The sequence below is a fragment of the Nerophis lumbriciformis genome, linkage group LG06, assembly GCF_033978685.3.
Source record: "Nerophis lumbriciformis linkage group LG06, RoL_Nlum_v2.1, whole genome shotgun sequence".
Classification (NCBI taxonomy): domain Eukaryota; kingdom Metazoa; phylum Chordata; class Actinopteri; order Syngnathiformes; family Syngnathidae; genus Nerophis; species Nerophis lumbriciformis.
Genome location: NC_084553.2, coordinates 13,829,568 through 13,855,329, shown reverse-complemented (window position 1 = coordinate 13,855,329; position 25,762 = coordinate 13,829,568). Strand labels below are relative to the sequence as shown.

At 41.6% G+C, this 25,762-nt stretch overlaps 2 protein-coding genes across 6 annotated transcripts in view; both read left to right on the top strand.

Annotated features, from left to right (window-relative positions):
* Positions 1 to 14,354, top strand: part of kifc3 (kinesin family member C3) — a 35,245-nt gene extending 20,891 nt beyond the window's left edge. Inside the window, exons 4-22 of one of the 5 annotated variants that reach the window (XM_061963755.2) lie at positions 1,007 to 1,127; positions 1,239 to 1,282; positions 1,455 to 1,523; positions 1,601 to 1,711; positions 1,785 to 1,994; positions 2,134 to 2,286; positions 3,902 to 4,049; positions 4,125 to 4,255; positions 5,376 to 5,487; positions 5,562 to 5,743; positions 5,818 to 5,922; positions 6,003 to 6,133; positions 6,215 to 6,338; positions 6,421 to 6,550; positions 6,628 to 6,857; positions 6,935 to 7,087; positions 7,175 to 7,304; positions 13,453 to 13,488; positions 13,754 to 14,354. In XM_061963755.2, the coding sequence (XP_061819739.2) occupies positions 1,007 to 1,127; positions 1,239 to 1,282; positions 1,455 to 1,523; positions 1,601 to 1,711; positions 1,785 to 1,994; positions 2,134 to 2,286; positions 3,902 to 4,049; positions 4,125 to 4,255; positions 5,376 to 5,487; positions 5,562 to 5,743; positions 5,818 to 5,922; positions 6,003 to 6,133; positions 6,215 to 6,338; positions 6,421 to 6,550; positions 6,628 to 6,857; positions 6,935 to 7,087; positions 7,175 to 7,304; positions 13,453 to 13,484 (2,316 nt within the window). In that variant the 3' untranslated portion in view covers positions 13,485 to 13,488; positions 13,754 to 14,354. The remainder of the gene's footprint in view (positions 1 to 1,006; positions 1,128 to 1,238; positions 1,283 to 1,454; positions 1,524 to 1,600; positions 1,712 to 1,784; positions 1,995 to 2,133; positions 2,287 to 3,901; positions 4,050 to 4,124; positions 4,256 to 5,375; positions 5,488 to 5,561; positions 5,744 to 5,817; positions 5,923 to 6,002; positions 6,134 to 6,214; positions 6,339 to 6,420; positions 6,551 to 6,627; positions 6,858 to 6,934; positions 7,088 to 7,174; positions 7,305 to 13,452; positions 13,489 to 13,753) is intronic. The other 4 variants (XM_061963756.2, XM_061963760.2, XM_061963759.2 and 1 more) reach the window with 4 other exon arrangements.
* Positions 14,355 to 17,053: 2,699 nt separating this feature from the next.
* On the top strand, positions 17,054 to 24,975 carry il17a/f1 (interleukin 17a/f1). Its single transcript, XM_072913343.1, has 2 exons — positions 17,054 to 24,435; positions 24,519 to 24,975. The coding sequence occupies exons 1-2, from the start codon at positions 24,248 to 24,250 to the stop codon at positions 24,760 to 24,762; spliced, it is 432 nt and encodes a 143-aa protein (XP_072769444.1). The 5' UTR covers positions 17,054 to 24,247; the 3' UTR covers positions 24,763 to 24,975.
* Positions 24,976 to 25,762: the final 787 nt, after the last annotated feature.

Genomic DNA, 25,762 nt, shown 5'->3' with positions numbered 1-25,762 from the left:
TGCCTCTTGGGACTAAAAACCTCCGTCCAGATGGGAGAAGCTGAAAATGGCTGTTTGTCAGCATATTACGTTTTATTGGCCAATGAAGTGATTCCGTCCGCGGTTACGTGAAAGTGGAAATAATGACTTACTTTTTTTGTTGAGCTTAGTGATTATTGATTAGGCATACTAGCGCTGTGTCAAATAAAAAGTATCAACTATGGTGACATCACAAAGTTCTCATAGAAAAGCTCTTTTCTCGCTCTTTTGCTCCTCATCTGTTTCACCATCTCAAGTTCCGCAATTTGCATGCACATTAATCGGGTTTTTTTCCCGATTGTATTTTCACAATCGTGAGAAGCCATAATCAAAATTTAAATTAAAATTTGATTAGTTGTCCGGCCCTAACCCTTAGTCATTATGAATGTGCCTGTATGCGCTATATACAGTCGGCGGAATAGAGTGAATCCCTTTACCTCGATTGAGAACTGATTTTTGCTGGTGTTTAAGAGTTAGAATGCTTAAACAATGAAACATATATGTTCTTGTCTCACATAAGGACTATGAATGATGGGATAAAAAAAAAAAAATAGTGCAGTTCCCCTTCGCTTGTGCTTGTCCTGCAGACTTGTAGCTAACCTTAACTGATTTTGGTTCGTTAAACTGCTACGCTATCATTGAGGTTAATAGTTGGAAACAACCAGCAGAGGGTGCTATTTTGTCAGGCCCAATCACTTTTTAAACACAATTGAAAGCAAATGTTTTGATTGTGCATTTTGTAAATACAGTGAGTACTGTAAATAACCCTGCTGTCATGCGTTGACACATTTTTCTACATCAATCATTGCTCAATTGATGTTTGATTTTATTTATACTACTACTATTTATATATTACTTTCTGTTGCCTAAAAGTGGTAGGAAAAAAGTTGAGTAGTGTCTATTGGGCTTTTGCTAACGTGCTAACAGCAACTACATAAGTCTTCCGCTCATCCATGATGGTTTTCACGTCCTGTTTGTGTGTGTTCAGTCTCTTCAGGACAAAGTGTGTGATCTTCGGGCCCGCCTCGACTCTGAAGCGCTGCACCACGCGGCGCTCGGGCGGCCGAGCGGTCTGGCGGCGGCGCAGGAGGCAGGCGTGGCGCTAAGCGGTGAGTTCAGCTCGCAACTGAAAAAACATGCGCTCGTGTTCTAGAACTTTGTTAAACTAATCCCAAAAGAAACACAACAGCAGTGTTGTAACGCGTGCGTGTGTGTGTCAGGTGGCGTGGACAAAGAGCAGCTGATCCCTCGGCTGCACTCCCAGGTACGTCAGCCACCCAGATCATTAGACTACCATCAGCTGACTGAAATGACATTCTCCATACTGGGAAGTTGATGTAGAACACCACAATGCACTTGATGAGAAGCGCACACACCAACAGGATCTGCAGTAGATGAAGTGTGTGACATGCTGAGTTGTTTTTTTGTTGTGTTAGCAGGTAGAAGATCTGGAGAAGAAACTTCTTGACCAAACACAGGAGGTGGCGAGACTTCGCTCAGAACTGGTGAGTTGGGAGCAGAGACTACGTGACCTCATTCCAGTGAAACATGAGCTCCGAATGAACCTTGTTTCCACCTGCAGGGGGCGACAGACCTGGAGAAACAGCTGGAGATCCTGGAAGCGGAAAACAGGCATCTGAAGCGCGAGCTGACCTCTTGCAGAAGCGCCGAAGCAGCATGCAGCTGCAGCCAGGTACCTTTCACATGGCTGAGGCAAAAGGTGGAGCTGTACAGAACAACTGACTGATCGTTGGCGTGTGCCGCAGGATGTAGAGGCACTGCGGAGGGAAGTGTCTCGCCAGGAGAACCAGGCCCGTCAGAGAGAGCGCCACCTTGCTGAGCTGGAGAGACAGCTGATGGAGAAAAGTGCTATGGTGGACACGTTACAGCAGCAATTGGAATGGTCTAAAACGACACAAGGGGAGGCATCAGGCCAGAAAGCTGGAGACCAGTTGCAGATTGAGGATGCAGTGCAGGTAGAACACTTGGTGTCATACACTAAACACTAGGTGGAGCTATTGTTCAAATGGCAAAAAGCATGTATGCCACAACGCTCTGAACTTACATAATGTCTGACTTGTGTCTGACTCATATGGTCCTTGGTGCGACACCCAGGCAGAGGAAGCGGAGACTGACGAGTCCTCGACGGCGATGCAGCTGAAGAACATGTTGCTGCAGGAGCAGCTGTGTGTGCAGCGCCACCTGCTGCGAGAACTTGAGGCGCAGCTGCACGAGTCGCAAAGGACCTCCGCTCAACTGAGGACGCAGGTAACATATTCTGGTGTGTGTATGCTAGCCCATTATGTCTAGAGTGTCTTAAATTGTCTTAGAGTATCTGAATACACTGCCTCAGTCACTGGATCACTTTTAAAGCTTGGTCGTAGTGAATATGTATGAATTTATAAAAAAAGGATGACATTATTTCTGAGGCAGGGAATAGAAGAGCGCGTCTGTCTCCGGACAAGAATCTAAACACTGTCATTTCTGCAGCTCGTCTCCAAACTTGGCCTTCTGGCGGCACACAAATACAAGTTTGAGCGCAGGTCCAAGGTTGGCTTCGCCCCTACCCCTGTGACATCACTGAGGCTTAGAAAAGAGTCGTTCCACTGCTGCCAAAACAAATCAAATGAGTCATTTTACACTATTGAAAAAAGTGGGCAGCCTTGAAACGGTCTACTGCCCCAGTGCATGGATTACCTATGACATCATCAGTGGTCAAATGCCAACGTTAAAGGGGAACTGCACTTTTTTTGGAATTTTCTTTATCATTCACAATTCCTGTGTGGGACAAGAACACATGTTTTTCTTTTTTCAATGCATTCTAAATTGTAAATAAACGCTAGCAAAAATCAGCTAACAATTATGCCTATAAAGCGTTCTAAAAAATATCTAAAAGCCTTCAACATTTTATATACACACTGTAAGTATGTATGTAATGTAGTAACAAGCACTTTCACAATAACATGTAATATTTACCTATTTTGCTCATTTTAAGCTCATTGTTGCGTATTAATTTCAGACACATCTATAAATATAATAAAACAATCACTTACTGTACAGTGTCTGCTCTCACTAGGATGCTGACTGATGGGATGTTCATATTTTCCCGTTAAGATGAAGATTCATTCCTAATCCTCACGCTGGTTCAAAAAAAACAAAAAGGGCCGCAAACAGCTTCTTTTTGTGTCTTTCTCGCCATCTCCGGGTCTAAGTAGATTGTCAGAGTTTACCAACTTCTTGGTTAATGGCCACAACCTTCTACTATCCAGGTGAGACCCATGATTTATAATCTCAAGTTAACTTTTATCAACTCATAGGCGATGCAGCAGCTCACCAGCTCAATATGTCAATATAGCAGCATAAGCTAGTTAGCTCTTTGTGATCACGGCACAACTAAAAATAGTTTCTGCGTTAGCGCTTATAATAACAATATCGCTAATACTTTGTTAATATTCAGGTCAGGAGATGTAAATGGAGTATGGTTGGCGCTTTTTGGATAAGGTCTTTATGGGTGGAATAGTGTACTCTTATTAGCTGCACTGTTAGCCACCTCATACTTGCCGTATTTTACGATTTAGAATCCATAAAGAAAATAAATACATGTGTTTTTGTGTTACAAATGGATTGTGGATGTGAATTCCCCAAAAAGTGCAGTTCACATTTAAAGTTGTTGTTTTTTTTCTGGTGATTTTAGCGTAGCTTAGTTAGCAAAAGTGTTTGATGTTAGCTAACAGTCTCATTTCATGCCGGCATCATGCGCCATGACTGATGAAACTAGTTTAAAACTAAATCAAACATTGACCTGCAGTGTGTTTAAGCCCCATCTACACAAGTGTGTCATCAATTGTAGCAGAAGGTGAGCAATGTCATGTGATGTGCACAGATTGCGGTCTACGATGGCGAAATGGAGCGTGCTCAGAAGCAGCTGGACGCGGAGCTTGTGCACTTGAAGGAGGAGAAGGACCGAGTGATTGAGGAGGCCTTCGTTAGGGCCGAGAGCGAGATGAAGGCAGTCCACGACAACCTGGCAGGTCAAAAATCACACGTGTTCACTCCAGCTCAGAGAGCGCAGCATCATGTGATTTATTTGGTTTGTTGTCCCTCAGGAGTGCGCATGAAGCTGGTGGGTCTTCATCCGGCACTAAGGACGCTGACGTGCGACTACAACACGCTGAAGAAGCAAGTCCACCACTTCCCTGTTATGCTGGACAAGGCCATCGCTGACGCAAAGGACGAGGTAGGATTGCCGTTCTGTCTGACCTACGGGTGACTTAGAGGTCGGCTGATATATATTTTTCAGGGCTGATACTGATTACTAGTAGTCAAGGAGGCCGCAAACTGATATTTGGAGCCAATATTTAATTGCAGTAAAAGTTATATAGACATGAATAATATGTCAGTAACCAGCTGGACAAGGCTTTAAAACATTTTTTTAACATTATTTTTTTTGGAAACTGACAATGTTTTGTGGCGCTAATGTTGTGGTTAATTTAGCACCAAAAAAACATCAGGTAACGTGTGTCTAATGCTGCGGGTCAGAGGAGCATCAATATTTGCATTTCAAAATATGAGAACTCTCTTAATAAAATTGGTTAAAAAATATATGGGATTTCTCTACATCACAATAACTATCTACGCATCTTTATACAATGTCATAACAGTTCATAGATTTAATACAATGTAATGTTTCCTTGTGAGGAACCCTGAAAAACAATTGCAAACATTTAAATAAAAACAATCCTTGAGATATTTTTCAAGGTGGCTGACATTTCTTCCTGGATGTTACAGAAAGTATGAGAATGTTTGAGATGCTGCCTGCTTTTTTTTTTACTTATATACTAAGTCTACTATTTGTGAAGATATTTACACAAAATTTAAGATTTATTTTGGAAGGGAGATCTTTTCTGTCGTCTTCATATCCATAGGGGGCGTAGCCACGTGAGCGCCGTGGTCGAGCAGATAGGAGAAGAATTCTCACGAGAACTCGAATAAATGCCCTATCAGATATCCAAACATATTTGGAGAGAATTATTGACCATGCAAGTATTTTTATTCTTGAATTAGTTAATTAAATACATACATTGGGCTCCAGTAAAAATAACTTTTCTCAAGCACAGCAAAAAAAGCAGTGGTGACTACTATTCACTTCATTATTTTTTTTAATACTAAATACTTGTAGCATACGTGTGTATATTGTATCTGCTAATGTAGTTCTGTTGTAAAAAAGAAGGCTGATTTAAAAAAAAAAAAAAAAAAGCCCGATACCGATATATGTCAAAATGCCAAATATCGAGGCCGATATTCAGTCGATCTTTACCTTTTGGTGACCTCACTGTGACCACTGGGTGCTCTATCAGATCTGTCAGGTCATCAGCGAGGTGAGCAGCACCAACCAGAACCTTCTCGACAAATACAAGCGGGAGATGAACCTAAGGAAGAAGTGCCACAACGAGCTGGTCAGACTCAAAGGTCTGGATGGCTTCACTTTTTGACTCGTCTCATTTAGGTCACGTATGACTCCCCTGTCCTTCGCGTCCTCGCAGGTAACATACGAGTTTTGTGCCGCGTTCGACCCATCAGTCAGCAGGAAACGGACTCGGCCGACGTCAGAACCATGTTGACCTTTGACCCAGACGATGACGCCATCCTCTACCTCACCAACAAGGGCAAAGTTATGACCTTTGACCTGGACAAAGTCTTCCGGCCTCGAGCCACGCAGGAAGAGGTGTGGCCAAGGTCCCATGACGGACACAGTACATTTCACACAGCCCCCATGTCACAGCTGATGTTTGTTTGCAGGTGTTTCAGGAAGTTCAGTCTCTGGTCACTTCCTGTATCGACGGATATAACGTTTGTATCTTTGCATACGGACAGACGGGATCGGGAAAGACGTACACCATGGAGGTGAGGCCCGTCACTTGACCGTGAGACACATAATCTTCATTGCCCCTCTTTCACTCCGCCCCCTCCGTCTCTGCCATCAGGGCGTTCCCGAAGACCCCGGCCTCAACCCGCGAGCGCTCCGCCTCCTTTTTTCCGAAGTGATGGACAAAAGTCCGGATTGGGAATACAAGATCAGTGTTAGCATGGTGGAGATTTATAACGAAACTCTTAGGTGAGCAAAAGGCGTGTAGGAGGCGTGGCCTTGATGTTTGGGTTGTGGGCGGAGTCACATTCTGCTATTGTTGTTTTTCAGGGATCTTCTGGGTCACAACATCTCCGACAAATTGGACATCAAGATGAATCCTGACGGCAGCGGACAGCTTTATGTTCCTGGACTGACACAAGTCCAGGTCCAAAGTCCTGAGGACATCAACAAGGTAAGATGACTTCCTTTCCTGACCCTTTCAGTGTAAAAGCCTTTTTGTCTTCCTACAATTGATCATTTGATTTGTGCGTCAGGTTCTGGAGTTGGGTCAAGTTAGCCGAGCGACAGCGTGCACCAACCTGAACGACCACAGTTCTCGTTCTCACGCGCTGCTTATCGTCTATGTGTCGGGGCTCAACGCCACCACAGGAAGTTGCACGCAAGGTCACATGACGCTTCAGGTGCTGGCTTTTGGACTTTGACCTATTGACCGTTGACATAGGGTGTGCGTTGATTTGCAGGGAAGTTGAACCTGGTTGACCTGGCTGGCTCGGAGCGCATCAGGAAGTCCGGTGCTGAGGGCGGGCGCTTGCGAGAGGCCCAGTGCATCAACAAGTCTTTGGCGGCGCTCGGTGACGTCATCAACGCGCTGCGCTCCAAACACGCTCACGTCCCGTTTAGGAACTCCCGGCTGACCTACCTCCTTCAGGACAGTCTGGGAGGAGACAGCAAGACTCTGATGATGGTGCAGGTCAGCTGCCAACACTCACGCATGACCGCATCACGCCTCCCATCTCTCCCCTTCAACTTCTGTCGCGATGCCTTCAGGTGTCTCCTCTTCTCGGAAACCTCAGCGAGTCACTTTGCTCGCTCAAGTTCGCTCAGCGTGTTCGCAACGTGGAGCTGAACTCCACAAGCGCCGTCTCCAGGAGGCTTGACAACTCGTCTACTTCGTCCTCGCCGACCCACGACAGCGTGGAGGTAAGAACGAATCCTATTTGGACGCTGGTCCTTTTTGTGTTGTTTTGGACAAGAAACGTCATAATTTGAACTCTGAACTCTGGGCAGCTGGACTCGCCACCCGACACCCCGATGCCTCTCCCTATCTCTCGCGCCAGCAGCGCTGGCTCCTCCCTTTCTTCGGCCTCAAGAACTTCCGGCAGCTCGCGTCGCAGATCCCAGTCGCAGCTTTCCGCTGGTACACACACACACACACACACACACACACACACCCACAGCTTTCCACTGTATCAGGAATCCCAGGAATTCAGCTATTCTTCTAGCTCAGTGATTCTCAAACTGTAGTGGTACACAGGCTCCATCTAGTGGTACCACTGTAGAATCACTTAAATACAGGGATGTTCTGATACCATGCCAATACGGCACCTTTTTGATGTATCGTAGAGTACTTGTAACTAAATCTCCCATACCATACTAATATGTATTTTGTAAGAAACTTCGGGTGTACATACAACCTAAATAGAGCGCACTCAAGCCAATAAGTCTGTTAGCATGCTAATGTTGCTGCACAGTAATGTCTTTGCCTTTTTTCTGGGAATGGAAGACCAAAGCACCAATGGAGGACTCCGCTACCAAAGCAAACAGCGACGCTACGTAGCCTAACTACATTTCAGAGTAGCGTAGCAGTAGCTTTGGCTCTTTTTGAAGCAGTAGCGATTCCAGTACACTGCAAAAAGTCAGTGTTCAAAAACAAGGAAAGAAAAAATACAAAAATGAGGGGTATTTTACTTGAACTAAGCAAAATTATCTGCCAATAGAACAAGAAAATTCAGCTAGTCAAGACTTTCCAAAACAAGTCAAATTAGCTAATCTCAATGAACCCAAAAACACCTTAAAATAAGTATATTCTCACTAATAACAAGTGCACATTTCTTGGTAGAAAAAAAAAGAGAAATTTTTGCTCAATATGTTGAAAAATATTCTTAAATTAAGTAAATGCTAGTGCCATTATCTTGACATGATATGTGCTCGGCATCATGATTTTTTTTTTCATGCTTGAAATAAGAAATTATTACTTTAAAGGGGAACATTATCACAATTTCAGAAGGGTTAAAACCATTAAAAATCAGTTCCCAGTGGCTTATTTTATTTCTCGAAGTTTTTTTCCAAATTTTACCCATCACGCAATATCCCTAAAAAAAGCTTCAAAGTGCCTGATTTTAACCATCGTTATATACACCCGTCCATTTTCCTGTGACGTCACACAGTGATGCCAATACAAACAAACATGGCGCATAGAACAGCAAGGTATAGCGACATTAGCTCGGATTCAGACTCGAATTTCAGCGGCTTAAGCGATTCAACAGATTACGCATGTATTGAAACGGATGGTTGTAGTGTGGAGGCAGGTAGCGAAAACAAAATTGAAGAAGAAACTGAAGCTATTGAGCCATATCGGTTTGAACCGTATGCAAGCGAAACCGACAAACGACACGACAGCCAGCGACACGGGAGAAAGCGAGGACGAATTCGGCGATTGCCTTCTAACCAACAATTGGTATGTGTTTGTTTGGCATTAAAGGAAACTAACAACTCTGAACTAGGTTTACAGCATATGAAATACATTTGGCAACAACGTGCACTTTGAGAGTGCAGACAGCCCAGTTTTCATCAATTAATATATTCTGTAGACATACCCTCATCCGCTCTCTTTTCCTGAAAGCTGATCTGTCCAGTCCAGTTGGAAATGCATCTGCTTTGAGTGTCGCAGGATATCCACACATTCTTGCCATCTCTGTCGTAGCATAGCTTTCGTCGGTAAAGTGTGCGGAACAAACGTCCAATTTCTTGCCACTTTCGCATCTTTGGGCCACTGGTGCAACTTGAATCCCCGTCCCTGTTCGTGTTGTTACACCCTCCGACAACACACTGATGAGGCATGATGTCTCCAAGGTACGGAAAACAGTCGAAAAAACGGAAAATAACAGAGCTGATTTGACTCGGTGTTTGTAATGTGTTTGAGAAAATGGCGGATTGCTTCCCGATGTGACGTCATGTTGTGACGTCATCGCTCCGAGAGCGAATAATAGAAAGGCGTTTAATTCGCCAAAATTCACCCATTTAGAGTTCGGAAATCGGTTAAAAAAATATATGGTCTTTTTTCTGCAACATCAAGGTATATATTGACGCTTACATAGGTCTGGTGATAATGTTCCCCTTTAAAAAGTAGTTTTATACATGTGAGTGTTGATGACACAGCTTTGCATCAGTTGATATTCTAGTTTCAAGCACGTTTTACTCAATATAGGCCATAAAATCTCAGCAACAAGCTGTAATATCTTACTGAGATAATTTGGGACCAAAACCCTTAAAACAAGTAAAAGACTCTAACATAAAATCTGCTCAGTGAGAAGAATTATCTTATCAGACAGAAAATAAGCAAATATCACCCTTATTTGAGATATTTAATCTTACTTAGATTTCAGTTTTTGCAGTGTAGTTTAGAGTAATGTAGTAGCTATAAGTTACAAAGAGAGTAAATGGACTGCAAATCCATCCATCCATTACTGCTTGTCCCTCCAAGGGATCCAGCAGGGTAAGAAAAATACACCAAAAAAACGGAGAACTCCATGATTGGTTGGTTTACGTAAGGCAAAATCCATGATAATTAGCTGATTTAGGTGACTCACCTTTGGCTAAAGTTAGGGTCAATCAAAGGCAAGACAGTGCGGGTCATGACGCTTTACAACCAGGAAGCAAAATTTGAACACATTACCTGGAGCGGTGGCGGAAACCACATGAGGCGAAGCGATCATTTAAATAACAATATTTCTTCCAGGATGCATCAATTGATTGTATGCCGACATGTGATTTTTTTTTCCCGAAAGTGAAAACCAGCGGTGGTCAACCCAGCTAAGATGGCTGTTGTACAGAAAGCAGCGCGCACTCTTTACAAAAGGGGCCTATATCTTCCTGCAAAAAGTAGACATGAGAAAAAAATCCCAACTATGCAATGGAATAGAACCCTATATATACTTTATCCAAAAAAAAAAAGTTTTGTCGGGTGATAAAGAATTATTCGGCGGTGGAGTTACCAGACATATCAAACTATTGTGGGCTCCCGACATCATTCTACATGACAAAACAGATGGAAATTTGGAATAGCATGCTTTGTGTCAAGGAAATTGGTATCAATAATTAATATGCATCGTTTTTGTTCAAATAAGGTTGCATTTCATGATTTGACGTCGCGTCTACTGCCATATTTGTTGCGGTTGCACGCGTCATTTACGAGTATGTGTTTTCCCTGTCCTTATCAAAATATAACTATAGATGTCAACATTGTGTATGTGCTGAAAGTTTATTTTGTGATTGTTGCCTTTGGTAAAAGCTTACCGTATTTTTCGGAATATAAGTCGCTCCGGAGTATAAGTCGCACCGGCCGAAAATGCATAATAAAGAAGGAAAAAAACATATATAAGTTGCACTGGAGTATAAGTCGCATTTTTTGGGGAAATGTATTTGATAAAACCCAACACCAAGAATAGACATTTGAAAGGCAAATTAAAACAAATAAAGAATAGTGAACAACAGGCTGAATAAGTGTATGTTATATGACTCATAAATAACCAACTGAGAAGGTGCCTGGTATGTTAACGTAACATATTATGGTAAGAGTCATTCAAATAACTATAACATATAGAACATGCTATACGTTTACCAAACAATCTGTCACTCCTAATCGCTAAATCCCATGAAATCTTATACGTCTAGTCTCTTACGTGAATGAGCTAAATAATATTATTTGATATTTTACGGTAATGTGTTAATTTCACACATAAATCGCTCCGGAGTATAAGTCGCACCCCCGGCCAAACTATGGAAAAAACTGCGACTTATAGTCCGAAAAATACGGTAACTCTTTTAGGTTTTTCTCACATTTGATTTCTTTTATTTAGACTTGCCAAGTTGGTGCTTTACGGCACACTCGTAACAAACGTGTTGAAGAAATACAAATCATATCGAGATAATACTTAAATGGGAAACACTGAACGTTAAAAGTATATCAAACAAATCTTTAACTAAGTGATCACTGCAAACTCGACTCTGCTCCATGGTACTTTTTGTTGTCGTCTTTCGTAAAATATTGCATTCTTCCGCCATTGTTGATTAACTCTCGAGAAACTCTGAAGAAACGTTATCTTTTTTGTGATTTAAACGGTTCATACAGCCAAAAACAACGCAATTACAGAGCGTTTTTCTTCAACAAAGGCGGAATGCCGTTGAGTACTCAATTGAGAACAGACGCTGGCTTGGCCACCACGCATATTTAATGGGGGGGATGTGAGACAGACGTGAAATCCTTTTGAATCGAAGCAATAGGCCATTTATTGATACTTTTATTTACAACAACAAACATGGCATCCTAAACGCCAAGTTAAATCATGAAATGCAACCTTACCCGAGCAAAAAAGATGCCTATTTATCCCGGAGAGTCTTGATACCAGTTTCCTTGACCCAGCCACACACAAAGAAGTTGTAGACCTCCATGCTTTTCCAAGTATTGTCGTTGTGTAATGTCTGGAGCACAATCGGTCAATATGCCTGGGATCGTACCGGTTGTATCATCCTTGATATCACTCGACAAATCTTTTTTCAATAAAGTATAGGGATCTATTCTGTTGCATAGTTTGCTCATATCTGCTTTTTGCAAGAAGATTTAAGCCTCTTTTGTACTCAGACAGTTCTTGTGATGCTTGCTGTACAACAGACATCTTGGCTTGGTTGACCACCACTGGTTTTCACTCCCGTGTCGGAATACAAGCAATTGAATGATCAACCACTCTGTGGTGAAGAATGTGGGATTTCGCCGCTTGCCTGGTCATAAATACATGACCGAAACAACTAAGGGTGTAACGGTACGTGTATTTGTATTGAACCGTTTCGGTACGGGGGGTTCGGTTCGGAACGGAGGTGCACCGAACGAGTTTCCAGACGGACATATTAAGTAGCGCAACGCACGTTGTGTAAACAATGCTCACCGAGGCACAACACACGGCATGCTAGCAATGACCGGGCTAATACAAAATGCAAAAAGCCAGAGCTGGAAGACCCTCCTGCCTCGTAAAGATCTCCCGTTTGGGAACATTTCGGCTTCGCTGTGCGATACAACAATGGATAACATCGCTTCAACGGAGATAAAGACGAGCGTCGTGCAAACACCGCATTCAAGCAGCCTCTCCTCGGCGACTCAGGCAGGGCTAAAGCAATAACAAATGCCGTTGGTGTTTTTATAGCAGCAGATTTAAGACCATATTGCATTAAAAACTAGATTTTGACCCACTTCTATGGTGGAAGAACAATGAGCCCATATATCCTCTTACTGCCAAGTTAGCCAGGCACTACCTCGCCATACCTGCTACCTCCGTGCCCAGTGAAAGGGTAGTTTCCACAGCTGGAGACATTTCAACTGCAAGCAGGTCTGCTCTTTCTGCAGACAATGTGGATAAACTGATTTTTCTGGCAAAAAACATGAAAATTGAGTGAAAGTCACCAGGGTTAAAGGCTGGGGGGGAAAAGAAAAGTCAATCTGAGGCTGAGTGGACTTGAAGCTGTTTAATGTTGCACTTTTTATATGTAGAAGAAAAGTTTTGTCATTTTATTTAATCTGAGCAACAACTTGAAGCAGTTTAATGTTGCACTTTATATGTAGAAAAGTTTTGTTAAGAAACCAATTCTGAGCCTCATTTTAGTTTTTATTTTATATATGTTGACTGCATTAACCCTGGCAATCGACCCTGTGTGTATATGTATGTTATTGTTATGCTTAGCACTGATCAGCCTAGTGGTGGCTCACATCCATCACACACACAGCTATTTTAAAGCAATGTTAAAAGGATAAAGCCATTGTTTACAAATTTTGGTAAATAAATAACCACAAAATGTATATTTTGTTGTTTTCTTACTGTACCGAAAATGAACCGAACCGTGACCTCTAAAACGAGATATGTACCGAACCGAAATTTTTGTGTACCGTTACACCCTTAGAAACAACACTTCCCGACCTATCGGCGAACTCATCTGCACAAAATGACAAGCCGCGAACTCTGTCTGCTTCACGATAAGATATTGAGCAGTGATGTCACATCTGTATCTTTACCAGTGTAAAGGGGATCTATTTTGCAAAACCAACTTTTCTTACCTATTTTAGTGTATTTGCAATCTGCATAATTCCCGAAAATTTGAAATGTATAAAGCACATCTCTATCCTTGACCCTCAGTTGATCTTTTTCAATTATTTTTTTTTCCTGGCTGAGATCCTTGTAGTACACACACTCTGTTCCCTCCTCTGTCCTCATTCTGTTGCCTCATTGGTTCATTTGCAGACTCATTTAGACCCATTGTTGGGGGCCAGTAGGCAGGTAGGTGGGATCAAGGGGACGGGTGGGGGGTGTTGGTCGATGCTGACTGATGGAAGTGCTCTGCATGGCAAAGGCACCCGCCCCCTCCCTCCACCTCCCCCCTGAATGTGCTGACTGGGCCCACTGGGCAACCCCCCACCCCTCCCCACCATGTGTGCTCGGGCACGCGCTGTCAGCATGGTGGTGCTGTGGATGTCTCGCTGCTTCACTATTGTCGTACACGCTGTGTGTTGGGGTCACGTGACGTGTCGCATGTCTTCTACAGGACGACTGAAGATGACGGCGTGAGGCGTGGACGTGGTCACAGAAGGCGTGTTGGTTTCCATGGTGATCAGCTGACAACAGTGTTTTGGAGGGTTTTTTTGCACTTTAGCTGATTGTTTTTTGTTTTTTTTTCAACCATATTTTAATGTCAATATTATAATGAACACTTTTCATCCAATGAGGATGCTGACAGTTTTCAAACGGACCAAGTTTGGTCTTCCTAAACACACGTGCACACGTGCGTGTCGTGTTAACCATATTTTAATGTCAATATTATTATTAACATTTTTCATCCAAAGAGGATGCTGACAGTTTTCAAACGGACCAAATTTGGTCTTCCTTAACACACGTGTGTGTCATGTGGCAGTCGATCAACTCTGATTAGTTTGCTTTTTGTATTTAATTTTTAATAAACGTGGAAACACCAAACTTCCTTTATGACTGATGTATTGTGGGAAAAGCCCGTACGTTAACTGCTATCTTAGCATAAAAAGGAGGTGACTCTGTGCTGAGTTGACATGATCACCCTGGTTTGTAACGTAAGGACCCTTGAGTGGTCATGCACTCCCTTTGCAGCCTGTTGGAGTGTCCGAGCTTTGTTTACTGTCTGTTGATTGGTCGAAGGAGAATGACCGCTTCATTGTTAAATGTTAGTGTGACTCCTCTGGATGAAATGTAATGTGTTTTTATCTTCCTGGCTCAATTAATTGTGGCGTTACTGTGATAACATTGTGAAACAATCCTGATCAGAACTAATAACTCTGTAGCCAAAGTTGGCTTTAGGGGCCTCTGATGATTATTTGGGGCCCCATGGTTGTCTCCATGATGACATTGTGACGGGAAGTGAGGCACTTGACCTGGTTTATAGTGTGGCGTTGTGATTTTGCAGCATCAGCACATTTGGCGTGTTTTTTTTCCACCCACGCCGACGACTTGATGCTTATCACTAAGCAACTTCCTCAGATGTCGCTGCTTTCATCTCGGTCAGATAAACATCCGCAACCTTGATAACCAAGAAATCACCGAACTCACATCTTGCTTTCGGTTATTTCACTGATAGTTTAAAGAATATTTTACCTTTTGCTGTTTGAGCTTCTCCTCAGTCATTTTTATTTCTGCACTTTCAATTAATTTAAGTAAAATAACGTCGGCTTTATTGCTTTTTTTTTTTTTTTTTTTGATGCTACAAATTTGGTTATCAATGTGATATCAAGTAGATATAGGACCGATACAGATACTATATACTTGAAATTGTCTCAGATTGTTGATTTGGTTTTCATGACTATAATCAGAATACAACACAGGATACAGATTTTGAGCAAACTGAAAGTTTTTTTTTATCAACAAACGTATTTGTAAAAATATTTATGAAAATATACCAACAATAATATAATTATCCATCCATCCATTTTCTACCGCTTGTCCCTTTCGGGTTTGCGGGGGGTGCTGGAGCCTATTTCACTATATAAATTGTATTACATATAGTTGTTTGAATACAATTAAATATAAAATAGGTATAAAAAAAAAAAGACCAAAAGCTATAAGGGTAATATTTACAATTAGACCACAGGTGTCCAAAGTGGGGTGCGGGGGCCATTTGTGGCCCACAGAATATTGTCGGGGGAAAAAATAAATAAATAAAAATGAATGACAATAGAACAAAAAAAAATCTAAAATTTTCGTACAATAACTCATAATAATTCGCTTTGTCATTTATAACACAAAGCTGACACAAAGTTTTATTTTAATTATAATTGATTAGATTTATATAGTGCTTTTTTAGACACTGAAAGCGCTTTTCAGCGAACACATCATTCATTCACTCCACATTCACACATTCATGGTGCTAAGCTACATTTGTAGCCGCAGCTGCCCTGGAGTAGACTGATGGAAGCCTGGCTGCCAATTTGTGCCTCCGGCCCCTACAAAACATTCATACAGCAGTGTAAAGGGGACTTATTATGCAAAACCAAATGTTTTTATCTATTGGTGCCTGTTTTTGTGTATTTGGATCTGCATAAGTCCTGAAAATGTTTAATTTATAAAACAGTCTTGACTTATTTCTTACTTCCCCCAAACGAACAGTTTGGAATTTGCCTAATTTGTGACGTTTTTCTCAAGTGTGACGTCAGTGGATTATCCATATATGGTAGAAATTTACCCATAGAGATTTTGCGCGAGTCCGATGTTGTCAATAAGCTCCTTCTTTTTTCTATCCTAGTGTTGAGGGGCAGACTGGCTCGTTGCACATGCATCCTCCGCTGTTGCCATTTGTAATACAAAGTAACGTCTAGTTCTAACTTATGTCTGTCAGTAGACTTGATATGGAAGCGCTTAATAATTGCAACAAAGGAAGCAGGGAGAAAATGCTGCCAAAGTGGAGGCACGTAAATAAAACAACCAACAAAACGGCGCATCCCTGAGTGACTCAGAAAGCGGCTTGAAAATGGTCTGTATAACACAATCTATGAACATTTTTGACTGAAGAACCACCATTACATGTTATGTAGTATAGTTAAAAATCATATGACCCCTTTTAAAATAGTGTTTTAGCATATTAGGCGCACTTAAAATCCTTTCATTTTCTCGAAACTCGACAGTGCGCCTTTTAACATGGTGCGCCTAATAGACGGAATAATGTGTTGGCCCTGCAATGAGGTGGCGACTTGTCCAGGGTGTGCCCAGCCTTCTGCCCGAATGCAGCTGAGATAGGCTCCAGCACCCCCTGCGACTCCAAAAGGGACAAGCGGTAGAAAATGGATGGATGGATGGAATTTTGGTTGTGCTTACTGACCTTGAAGCTATTTTATTTGGTACGTGGTGAAAGGATCAGTGTGACCAGTAGATGGCAGTCACACATAAGAAATATGTGTTGACTGCAAGTGAACAACACCAAAATTTGCAATGTTCCATTGAAATTAGAGATGTCCGATATTCCGATATTGTCCAACTCTTAATTACCGATACCGATATCAACCGATACCGATATATACAGTTGTGGAATTAACACATTATTATGCCTAATTTTGTTGTGATGCCCCGCTGGATGCATTAAACAATGTAACAAGGTTTTCCAAAATAAATCAACTCAAGTTATGGAAAAAAGTGCCAACATGGCACTGCCATATTTATTATTGAAGTCACAAAGTGCATTTTTTCTTTTTTAACATGCCTCAAAACAGCAGCTTGGAATTTGGGACATGCTCTCCCTGAGAGAGCTTTAGGAGGTTGAGGTGGGCGGGGTTTTTGGGGTGGGGGGGGGTAGCGGGGGTGTATATTGTAGCGTCCCGGAAGAGTTAGTGCTGCAAGGGGTTCTGGGTATTTGTTCTGTTGTGTTTATGTTGTGTTACGGTGCGGATGTTCTCCCGAAATGTGTTTGTATTGTTTGGTGTGGGTTCACAGTGTGGCGCATATTTGTAACAGTGTTAAAGTTGTTTATACGGCTACCCTCAGTGTGACCTGTTTGGCTGTTGACCAAGTATGCTGTGCATTCACTTGTGTGTGTGTCTTAAGCTGTAGATATTACGTGACTGGGCCGGCACGCAAAGGCAGTGCTTTCGAGGTTTATTGACGCTCTGTACTTCTTCCTACGTCCGTGTACACAGCGGCGTTTTAAAAAGTCATAGATTTTACTTTTTGAAACAGATACCGATAATTTTGAAACCGATAATTTCCGATATTACATTTTAAAGCATTTATCGGCCGATAACATCGGTAGTTCGATATTATCGGACATCCCTAATTGAAAATATAGAACGGTACACACGGCGCTCAAAAATCTATCAAGATGTTTTAGTACGACTTTGGTACGCTAAGAAGCCGCACCGCTTGATGGATTGTACTGTGCTTCAACATACGAGTATTATTATGGTGTGTACAAGGTAAGACATATTATTTGGCGTTTTGTTTCGCATTATTATGCAAAAGCAACTTTTCTTACCTTCTGGTACCTGCTGATCTGTATTTGGGATCTGCATAAGTCCTGAAAATTTGCGCGCGTCCGCCTTTGTAGTCTGTGACGACACCGGAGTCGGTAAGCTTCTTCTTTTTCTCTATCTTTTTGTTATGGCACATTCATCCTCCGCTGTTGCCATTTCTAATATAAAGTAGTGTAAAGTTCTTACTTATATCTGTCAGTAAACTCACCATGAAAGCGCTAAAACATACCGGTGTAGTGAGTTTACATTATTCACCCAAGGAACTTTAGTTATTAGACAGTTCCGGTTAGACGTTTTTTCACGGGACACATTTCCGGCGTTATTGCACTCGTGAGCCACGGATGAGGAGATGCTGCTCCGATATTGATTGAAGTAAAGTCTGAATGTCATTAAAACAGTTAGCTACGTCTTTTGACACTTCTTCAACTCGCGTCCTTGCACGCTACACCGCCACAACAAAGAGAAGACACTGCCGAAGGTGAGCCACGTAAATAAGACCGCCCACAAAACGGCGCATCCTGAAGCGACAGTCAGAAAGCAGCTTGAAGATGATCTGCAAAACATAGTCTATGCAACATTTTGACCAAAGAACCACCATTACATGTTATGTAGACCACAAGGAAGGGTTTTACATTTAGAAAAAAGATATACATAAGACCCCTTTAATGCGCCCTATAATCCGATGCGCCTTTTGTATGAAAATAGACCTGACTCGACCCGCTCATCGGCGGTGCGCCCTATGGTCTGGAAAATACGGTAAATGTCCCCCGCTTGATTTGACTTTTTAGTGTCCTTGGTGGAGAAAGTTTGGACCCCTAGTGAGCGAGACCATTCAGTTCCTGTCCTGCTAGTGATACGGTCGGACCCACACGGCTGCTGTCGTTGACTTCAAGTCCTTCTAACTTTAGCAAATACTCCGAAAAGATCAAACGAGCGTGTGAAAATGAGAACAGAAACACTGCGAGAGTGTCCCGACAATCTACATTCCCCTGCCCTTCAAACGTTTCTTGGAAACTGACAAGTCCCACCTCGCTGCTAGGTACTTTTTCAGGGGTGATGTCAGCGGAAAGTTGCCATGGTTTCATGGTGTCAGCAAACAATGGACATTGGTGTGACTACTACCGAGTCTTCCTATCAAATGTAAAAGTGTTACTACCATGCGTGCCTCCTACAAGGGAGGGACTGGAATATTTATTTTGAGAGAGCTGAATTAATTAAAGAAGGTTTTTGTACAACGCAGAGTGTTGACGTCTTCCAAGAGAACAGGCTTAGGCTAGTCCTGGTCTTCTTGGGAGTCCACCACTACCTCTGCTCTTGAGTCTTGCTGCCCCAGTCCACAATGTACTCTGTACTCCATTTTCATAGAGAACTGGTGAAGGTGGAACAATGCAGACTAGTACGGGAAGTCTGAGGACGCACCATGCTGACTTTACGTTTCCTTTCTACAACAGAATGACGTGATGGTCTGTTAGGAGTCAGGACCAGAGGAAACCTTAAGACTTGATTAAATGTAAATGTCTTACATATTCATGCTTAGTGGAGAAGTGCCTAGGCCCGATGGAACCCCAACAGGAAATGACACCCCGTTTGATCAAGAACTAGAAACAATGACCTAGAATCTGTCACGTCTGCGAAAGTGGGTCGAGCATCGTGCTTCGTCACACCTAAAGGTGGTGTGGTTTAGAGAGGAGGATCAAAGGTGACAACGGCAGCAGCGATCACAATAAAGGACCCCCAGGGATGACTTTGCTTTGTCATTCACACAACGGAACCTCCAGCGGAGCCCAGAGAACCTCGAAATCGACGATTCGAAGAAGCCACGAAGAAGAATGTTTTGGTCGTCGAACGCCGCCATCGTGATGGTAAGAAGCCGACTGAGTGTGAATGATGATGTGGAGTTGTGATTGGGGTTAACACATTTCTGTTTTTCTTCGGAACATTTCAGCAAAATGTTACAACTTCAAAGTTTGACGATGAATTTGAGTTAAAATGAGAACATATTGGATGGAATGTCACATAATGCATCCAAACTTCAAGTGCAATATACTATTTTACCTTTCAGGTGCGCTTTGAATGCATGTCAGGGGTGTCTTTCATACATTTTAAATAAATAAATGATAAATGGGTTATACTTGTATAGCGCTTTTCTACCTTCAAGGTACTCAAAGCGCTTTGACACTACTTCCACATTTACCCATTCACACACACATTCACACACTGATGGCTGGAGCTGCCATGCAAGGCGCTAACCAGCAGCCATCAGGAGCAAGGGGTGAAGTGTCTTGCCCAAGGACACAACGGACGTGACTAGGATGGTAGAAGGTGGGGATTGAACCCCAGTAGCCAGCAACCCTCCGATTGCCGGCACGGCCACTCTACCAACTTCGCCATTTTATGGATCAAAGGTGCTAAAACCGATCCAATGTAGGTCCACGTATACCAGGCTAATTGAACAAAACATCCACGTCTTTGCTTTGGGTTTTAGGTAACAGTACTTTACTGGACCGTTGTTGCAAAAATAATAATCATTGTTTTATTTGTATTTATTTTTTTATCCATCAGTCTAACAAAATAATACCATAATAATACAATTGCAATTCCAAAACCAACAACATTTAGAATAGCAATCGAGAGGACACACAAACATGACACAAAACAATCCAAAAGTAGTCAAACAAAAATGAACGATATCAATATTAGTAAGAATTCCAACATAACAGTGATTGGAAATCCCTCATTTACATTATTATCAAAACCATTTGTAAAAAAAAAAAAATCTAATAACATTTAAAAAATGAATAGTGGCTTACACTTGCATCGCATTGTGTCCAATATTTTCCACATAGATAAAATAAGTCCTATTTTAGGTTCATTTAATAGTTAAAACAAATTTAAAAAAATCCAAACTAAATAATAGTTTTGATTGATATTGAAATCATAATAACACAATTATTCATTAATTTGAAAACACAGCTTTTTTTGTACCACCAAAACTCAACTTTAAATATAATTAGAAGAACAACTGATGTAAATTACTAATCGATAACAATTTAAATAATAGAAATATATAATTCAACAATAAAAAACCTTTTATGCTTATTTTACCACCATACTGAGTGCTTTTTTTGTGTCATTAAAACTATTTTTTATAAATTGCAAAAATCCTCATTTGTTGGTGCAATATATCTTTGGACAATGTTGACCAACATTTAGGTCAAAGCATATTTTTGTAAATACACCAACAAATGTCTTTAAGTACATTATTATTTTGTAAGGTACTTTATTGAAACCTTTATTTTGTCGGCGCGGTCAGACCCGATCTTGCGCACCGCGCTGTTATTGTGAAGGAGGGGAGTGTTCTGCTGTTTAACTTAACTTTTTTTTTTTTTTTAATAAGTACCAATGATCATCACACACACACACTCTGTGTGGTGAAATGTGTTCTCTGAATTTGACCCATCCCCTTGTTCACCCCCTGGGAGGTGAGGGGAGCAGTGGGCAGCAGCGGTGGCAGCGCCCGGGAATCATTTTTGGTGAAAAAGCGAGCCTTTCAAGTTTCGACTGCTGTTTGAACACGGATCTTACACCGATGATGTCGTTCACAACAACACAAGCAGATGAGATGTGTTGTGGGTATGTAGGCTGTTCTTGCTAGCTTTAGCTTCGGTGTTACAAGTGGCATCTCGACATTTAGTTCAGTTTTGTGTTTTTTTACTCAAACGCTCACTCATGTTTCACACAAGTTCAGGAATGTGCATGCACGTTGCACAGCTCACGAATCGTTTATTATAATATTTTTATGATTGTGAAAAGCCAAAATCGAAATTGGATTAATTGTCTCGCCCTACTTGGGAGAAGAATAGAATAGAATGTACTGCAAAAAGTCAGTGTTCAAAAACAAAAACAAAAATTAGGGGTATTTTACTTGAACTAAGCAAAATTATCTGCCAATAGAACAAGAAAATTCAGCTTGTCAAGACTTTCCAAAACAAGTAAAATTAGCGAATCTCAATGAACCCAAAAATACCTTAAAATAAGTATATTCTCACTAATAACAAGTGCACTTTTCTTGGTAGAAAAAAAAAGAGACATTGTTACTCAATATGTTGAAAAATATTCTTAAATTCAGTAAATGCTAGTGCCATTATCTTGACATAATGATATGCGCTCGGCATCATGATTTTTTTTTTTCATGCTTGAAGTAAGAAATTATTACTTTAAAAAAGCAGTTTTATACTTGTGAGTGTTGATGACACAGCTTTGCAACAGTTGATATTCTAGTTTCAAGCATCTTTTACTCAACATAGGTCATCAAATCTCAGCTACAAGCTGTAATATCTTACTGAGATAATTTAGTGCCAAAACCCTTAAAACAAGTAAAACACTCTAACATAAAATCTGCTTAGTGAGAAGAATTATCTTATCAGACAGAAAATAAGCAAATATCACCCTTATTTGAGATATTTCATCTTACGTAGATTTCAGTTTTTGCAGTGTGAACTTTATTGTCATTATATTTGCATACAACGAGATTAAGGACTCCAATTTAAGGTGCGGTAGTGGGAACAAATATGGAGTAAAAATAAATTACACAAGAGGTAATAAAGAAAAAAACTAAGAATTGAAATATACAGACTACTATCCAATAAAAATAATAAGCAATCCTGTACAATATGCAAACCCCATTTCCATATGAGTTGGGAAATTGTGTTAGATGTAAATATAAACGGAATACAATGATTTGCAAATCAATTTCAACCCATATTCAGTTGAATATGCTACAAAGACAACATATTTGATGTTCAAACTGATAAATGTTTTTTTTTTTTTTAATAATCATTAACTTTAGAATTTCATGCCAGCAACACATGACAAAGAAGTTGAGAAATGTGGCAATAAATACTGATAAAGTTGAGGAATGCTCATCAAACACTTATTTGGAACATCCCACAGGTGAACAGGCAAATTGGGAACAGGTGGGTGCCATGATTGGGTATAAAAGTAGATTCCATGAAATGCTCAGTCATTCACAAACAAGGATGGGGCGAGGGTCACCACTTTGTCAACAAATGCGTGAGCAAATTGTTGAACCGTTTAAGAAAAACCTTTCTCAACCAGCTATTGCAAGGAATTTAGGGATTTCACCAACTACGGTCCGTAATATCATCAAAGGGTTCAGAGAATCTGGAGAAATCACTGCACGTAAGCAGCTAAGCCTGTGACCTTCGATCCCTCAGGCTGTACTGCATCAACAAGCGACATCAGTGTGTAAAGAATATCACCACATGGGCTCAGGAACACTTCAGAAACCCACTGTCAGTAACTACAGTTGGTCGCTACATCTGTAAGTGCAAGTTAAAACTCTCCTATGCAAGGCGAAAACCGTTTATCAACAACACCCAGAAACGCCGTTGGCTTCGCTGGGCCTGAGTTCATCTAAGATGGACTGATACAAAGTGGTCTGACGAGTCCACATTTCAAATTGTTTTTGGAAACTGTGAACGTTGTGTCCTCCGGACCAAAGAGGAAAAGAACCATCCGGATTGTTATAGGCGCAAAGTTGAAAAGCCAGCCTCTGTGATGGTATGGGGGTGTATTAGTGCCCAAGACATGGGTAACTTACACATCTGTGAAGGCGCCATTAATGCTGAAAGGTACATACAGGTTTTGGACCAACATATGTTGCCATCCAAGCAACGTTACCATGGACGCCCCTGCTTATTTCAGCAAGACAATGCCAAGCCACGTGTTACATCAACGTGGCTTCATAGTAAAAGAGTGCGGGTACTAGACTTCTCCCATTGAAAATGTGTGGCGCATTATGAAGCCTAAAATACCACAACAGAGACCCCCGGACTGTTGAACAACTTAAGCTGTACATCAAGCAAGAATGGGAAAGAATTCCACCTGAGAAGCTTAAAAATGTGTCTCCTCAGTTCCCAAATGTTTACTGTGTGTTGTTAAAAGGAAAGGCCATGTAACACAGTGGTGAACATGCTCTTTCCCAACTACTTTGGCACATGTTGCAGCCATGAAATTCTAAGTTAATTATTATTTGCAAAAAAAAATTAAGTTTGAGTTTGAACATCAAATATCTTGTCTTTGTAGTGCATTCAATTGAATATGGGTTGAAAAGGATTTGCAAATCATTGTATTCCGTTTATATTTACATCTAACACAATTTCCCAACTCATATGGAAACGGGGTTTGTACAAAACTCTAAGCAAATACAAAATACTGTACAATATACAGAACAAGACAAGAGTACCGAAGTAATAAATAACAATCAGTGTCGGATGTATTGCACTCGAAGGGTAATATTGCACAGTAGGGTGTTAGGGTAGGATATTGTATAGAGGTGAATTATTATTATAAGTTATTCAAGATGGTGACAGCTCTGGGAAAGAAGTTGTCTCTGAGCCTGTTTGTTCTGGCTCTGATGCACCTGTAGCGCCTGCCCGATGGTAGCAGGTGGAGGCCAGTGGGACACCCCTGACGTGTGGATCCTTGTCTCTTAATGTGGACTCGTCCCAATTGTCATGTGATGTCTCCAGGTGATGATGATGATGATGATGGTGAACGTTGTGGACGCGGGCAGTCTGTCCACACGCTCAGCAGTGAAACACAGACGACACTCGGGTCCGAGGATAGAAACGGTCCCCCTGCAGCTGAACCCGAGCCTCCTGGCTCCTCCCAGAACGTTCCGACCGCTGCAAAACGACTCCATATCGCCGTGGACTTACAAGTAGGGCACACTCGCCGCCGCCCTGTCGCCGCGGTAACCGAACAAGCGGTTGATTGTCTCCTCTTCTCCCCCGCGCCGGTCAGCTACTCCCAGGAGGCCTCGGTGTTCCCGCCCGTGTCGGAGGCTCGCTGCCTGTTGCGAGGCTGCCTGGACTCCAACGGCGTGGAGGATCTGAATCTGAAGTCGGCCCCCATCCTGCATCAGGTGCTGCTGCTACATCGCCTCAAGTCGGAGGGGGCGGAGCCAGGTTACCACTACCGCCTGGAGCCCCGCGTCATCGCCGTGGGTTGCACGTGCGTCCGCGACCATGTCCGACAGCAAGAATAGTGACTACCTCATGTTTGATCGCAGTCTTTCCTAATAGGACATATTTTATATAAAACAGGTATTGTACCCTGTACTTATTTATTACATAAAATATTTTTGTCAACTTTTAATTTATTACTGTACAGGAAGTGAGCTGCCATGACGCAGTATACAAGCTCTGCTTCTTCCGGGATTGTGTAACTGTAATCATGTGATGTGACACTGTATGCAACATTCCAAATAAACTAAACCATTTTGAAACGGGTTGCTCATCGTTTGATTGCCACTCGCACCTTTTTTTTTTGTAAAGGCCGTCCTTCTGTTACTTACCGTATTTTTCGGACTATAAGTCGCAGTTTTTTTCATAGTTTGGCCGGGGGTGCGACTTAATACTCAGGAGCGACTTATGTGTGAAATGATTAACACATTACCGTAAAATATCAAATAATATTATTTATCTCATTCACGTAAGAGACTAGACGTATAAGATTTCATGGGATTTAGCAATTAGGAGTGACAGATTGTTTGGTAAACGTATAGCATGTTCTATATGTTATAGTTATTTGAATGACTCTTACCATAATATGTTAAGTTAACATACCAGTTGGTTATTTATGCGTCATATAACGTACACTTATTTAGCCTGTTGTTCACTATTCTTTATTTATTTTAAATTGCCTTTCAAATGTCTATTCTTGGTGTTGGGTTTTTTCAAATACATTTCCCCCAAAAATGCGACTTATACTCCAGTGCGAGGTATATAAGTTTTTTTCCTTCTTTATTATGCATTTTCGGCCGGTGCGACTTATACTCCGGAGCAACTTATACTCCGAAAAATACGGTAGTTGTTAAAGTCCTCCGTGTTTTCTTTGAGGTTTGGAAGTCTCTCGGCCTCAAGTTTGTCCTCTGCATTTGACCCATCCCCTTGTTCACCCCCTGGGAGGCGAGGGGAGCAGTGGGCAGCGGTGCCTCCGCGCCCGGGAATCATCATCAATAAATCAATGTTTATTTATATAGCCCT